The 2,915-nt window shown below is 37.4% G+C and overlaps 1 protein-coding gene across 1 annotated transcript; it reads right to left on the reverse strand.

Annotated features, from left to right (window-relative positions):
• Positions 1-520: 520 nt before the first annotated feature.
• On the reverse strand, positions 521-1,761 carry LOC119823736 (beta-defensin 110-like). The gene is made up of 2 exons (XM_042055759.1): positions 1,712-1,761; positions 521-698 (listed from the first exon to the last, which is right to left on the reverse strand). The coding sequence occupies exons 1-2, from the start codon at positions 1,759-1,761 to the stop codon at positions 521-523; spliced, it is 228 nt and encodes a 75-aa protein (XP_041911693.1).
• Positions 1,762-2,915: the final 1,154 nt, after the last annotated feature.

Consider the following 2,915-nt stretch of genomic DNA (forward strand, 5'->3'; position numbering starts at 1 on the left):
CAGCATGTATAGGCACTTGCCACCAAGCCTCATGTCCTGAGTGCCATCCTTGGCACCTCTACTTGTGTGCCATATGTGGAAATTGGCACAGTACACACAACACAACACACACCCAAACAAACCACGCACACACACACATACACAGGCAGAGAAACAGAGAGAGAGACAAGGACAGAGACAGGTGAAATAAGTCTAGAAAATAGTTTCATGGTTTATTTTAAAAGTTACATGTTTATTACCACATACTTCATCTACTTTCTAAGCAGTTAGTTCAGAACAACAAAAGCAAACACATGTCCATGCAAAGTCCTTATAGAAATGTTCACAGCACTTTTATTGCAATAGCAAATACTCAAAAGCTATCTATTCTTCAAGAGACACACAAAAGTGCACACTCCAGTGTGGCTATGCAATGGTTTACTTATCAGTTCTCAAACTTAATGGCATATGAATGCCAGCGGCAGCATGGATGAGCATTCGAGTTAGGCGTGGGTGCACCTCTTTTCGGCACTGCGGTAATTCATATGCAGCACCGGTTCCTCCATTTGATGCAGTATCCAAAATCATACTCATCCTCATCACAGTAGGTCTTACACATGCCTCGCACTCTTTCACATCTCTCCAGTCTGTACTTTGGTGACATGTTACTTCTGGCTGCAACCAAGAAAAAGAAAGACATGAAAGTGGAACGAAACTCTCTGGAAAGAGAAAGGTCAATGGAAGGGGCACTAAAGGGAACATTGGAGCTGAATATGGTCAAGGTACCTTTTTATACATATGTGAAAACGCAACAGTGGAACACGTTACCATGGAGAATTCACATTTCTTTGATATCTATGTCTAAACACATACACACATACACATGAAGTTATAGCTGTATTATTTTATATGAGTGAAAATTATGCTCTGATAATGAAATAATAGGGTCTGGGAGGAGGAGCAACTGCTCATTGTTTTCACAACTCAGCAGTCGTTTGGGGAAGGGATGAAACTACAAGCATCTTGCTTGCCCCACATCATCCTGGAGCTCCTGGATCTACAATTTTTCTTCTCCATTTACTAAACTGACTTACTTGATCCCTCACTTATTAAAACAATGTTTATACTTTTACTAGCTTGTAAATATTTCATTTTACAACTTTTAAAGCAAATGTCATTGTTTTTCATATCTGTCCTGAAAGGCTTTGCTCTCCATGGCTTTGCTGTCCATTCTAGACACTTCTTTACTTTTAGTTATTAATGCTTTAAAGATTGATCTTTTGTATAAAATAGATTCATCTCTCATACAATACATCCCAACCACAGTTTCCCCTTTCTTCAGTCCTCCTAGCTCCTTCCAGCTCCTCCCATCTTTCTTTCCCTCAGATCCACCCCTTTTTCAATTCCTCTTCAGAAAACTGCAGGCTTCCAAGGAGGATCACCAAACAGGAAAAAGCAAATACAATAAGATGCAAACCAAGATACAATAAAACAAAGCTATAATCCTCAGGTAGAGGTTGAACAAAACAACTCAGGAAAAGAGTCTTAAGGGCAGATTTAAAAAGTCAGCAATACTCGCAATTTTAATAATATCTTTTTAAATTTTAATTTAATTATCTATTGATTTTATTGAACTATACATTTTTTTCTCTGCTCTCCTCCCTTCCTCTCACCTCCCCTTCAACCCTTTCCCATGGTCCCCATGCTCACAATTTAAGGTCAACAAGCTAACAGCCATAACATATAAACAGGGGGCCTGGTGCAGATCTGTGCAGGCCCCATGATTGTCATTTTTTAAAAATTGCTTTTTATTTTTGAGATTATAAAATAATTACATTATTTCTCCTGTGCCTTTCCCTACTCCAAACCCTTTTAAATACCCCTTCTTGCTCTCTTTCAAATTTATGCCCTACTATTTGTCTATATTTTATAATGTGTTTGCTATGTTATTTATTTTCATCTAGCCTAAACCTAAACCTTTACATGATAATTTTATTTGTTGTGATTCTTGACACCTTAATGATATAGTCTAGTCACAACAGCCTAGTGGTTATGCAGGACTTACAGTCACTTACTGGGGAGACTAAAGTACTTCCCAGGTGCAAATAAAGGTAAAAACTCACATTGTGTGGCTTTAAAAAAACTGTCAAAAGCAATAATATGATGTTCTGGGATTCTGAAATCATTATTTCATGTGTTAAACTATGTAAAAATTTAATATTTTCATAGAGAAAACTGTGATAAAGCTATGAAAGTGTTGTTATTTGAGGATTTAATTGTAAAAAGTAATCTACAATGGCATTTTTCCCTTTAGAATACAAAAGAAAATCCTTGAAGTCATATTTATTTTCCAAATTTTATCAGTGTAGTTAGTTATTTGGAGACCATCATTCCACCTATAAAAAGACACTTTAATAATGTTCATAAGAGATATATGTTAGATAATTCCCATAATAGAAAAGAAAATGTAGAACAAATTGACATAAAGTTTGAGAATAAATGTAACCAAGTTTAGGTTTAGATTATGCAACCTCACAGGAAGTCCTACCAGTTTAGAATCTAAACGAAATTCATGGGACTCCCACTGGGTAAGACAGGCATTTTGTGACTTGCCAGTGTTCTCTGGGTAAGGAAATACACAAGTGTCAGGAATCCTGCTGAGCGGCCTTACTGCACAGGATGCTCTTGTTGGAGTAGAGGAAGTTAAATGAAAGGAGAAGAGACCAGCAAGAGTGACACATAAACACAGGTGTTTCTTTAGGGTCTGGGAGCTAACTGATGAAGGTAGATTGTGGCCACTGGCATATTAAACTTTTTAGAACTATGATCAGTAATACTGAAGGTAGAGAAAAGTATGCTTTAGGCCTGTATTTCAGACTGTTTTTAAAACTGTTGGGAGGGAGTGGGGGTATGGGTGGAGGGGAGGGGAGGGAAGG

This window comes from Arvicola amphibius, chromosome 9, assembly GCF_903992535.2.
Source record: "Arvicola amphibius chromosome 9, mArvAmp1.2, whole genome shotgun sequence".
Taxonomy (NCBI): domain Eukaryota; kingdom Metazoa; phylum Chordata; class Mammalia; order Rodentia; family Cricetidae; genus Arvicola; species Arvicola amphibius.

Bases quoted from the DNA above. Each gene is read 5' to 3' on its own strand.
- LOC119823736 (XM_042055759.1), bottom strand. From the start codon at position 1,761: ATGGGGCCTGCACAGATCTGCACCAGGCCCCCTGTTTATATGTTATGG. The intron at 699-1,711 runs GTTAGCTTGTTG...TTCTCTTTCCAG, and splicing joins CCTGTTTATATGTTATGGCT to AGAGTTTCGTTCCACTTTCA.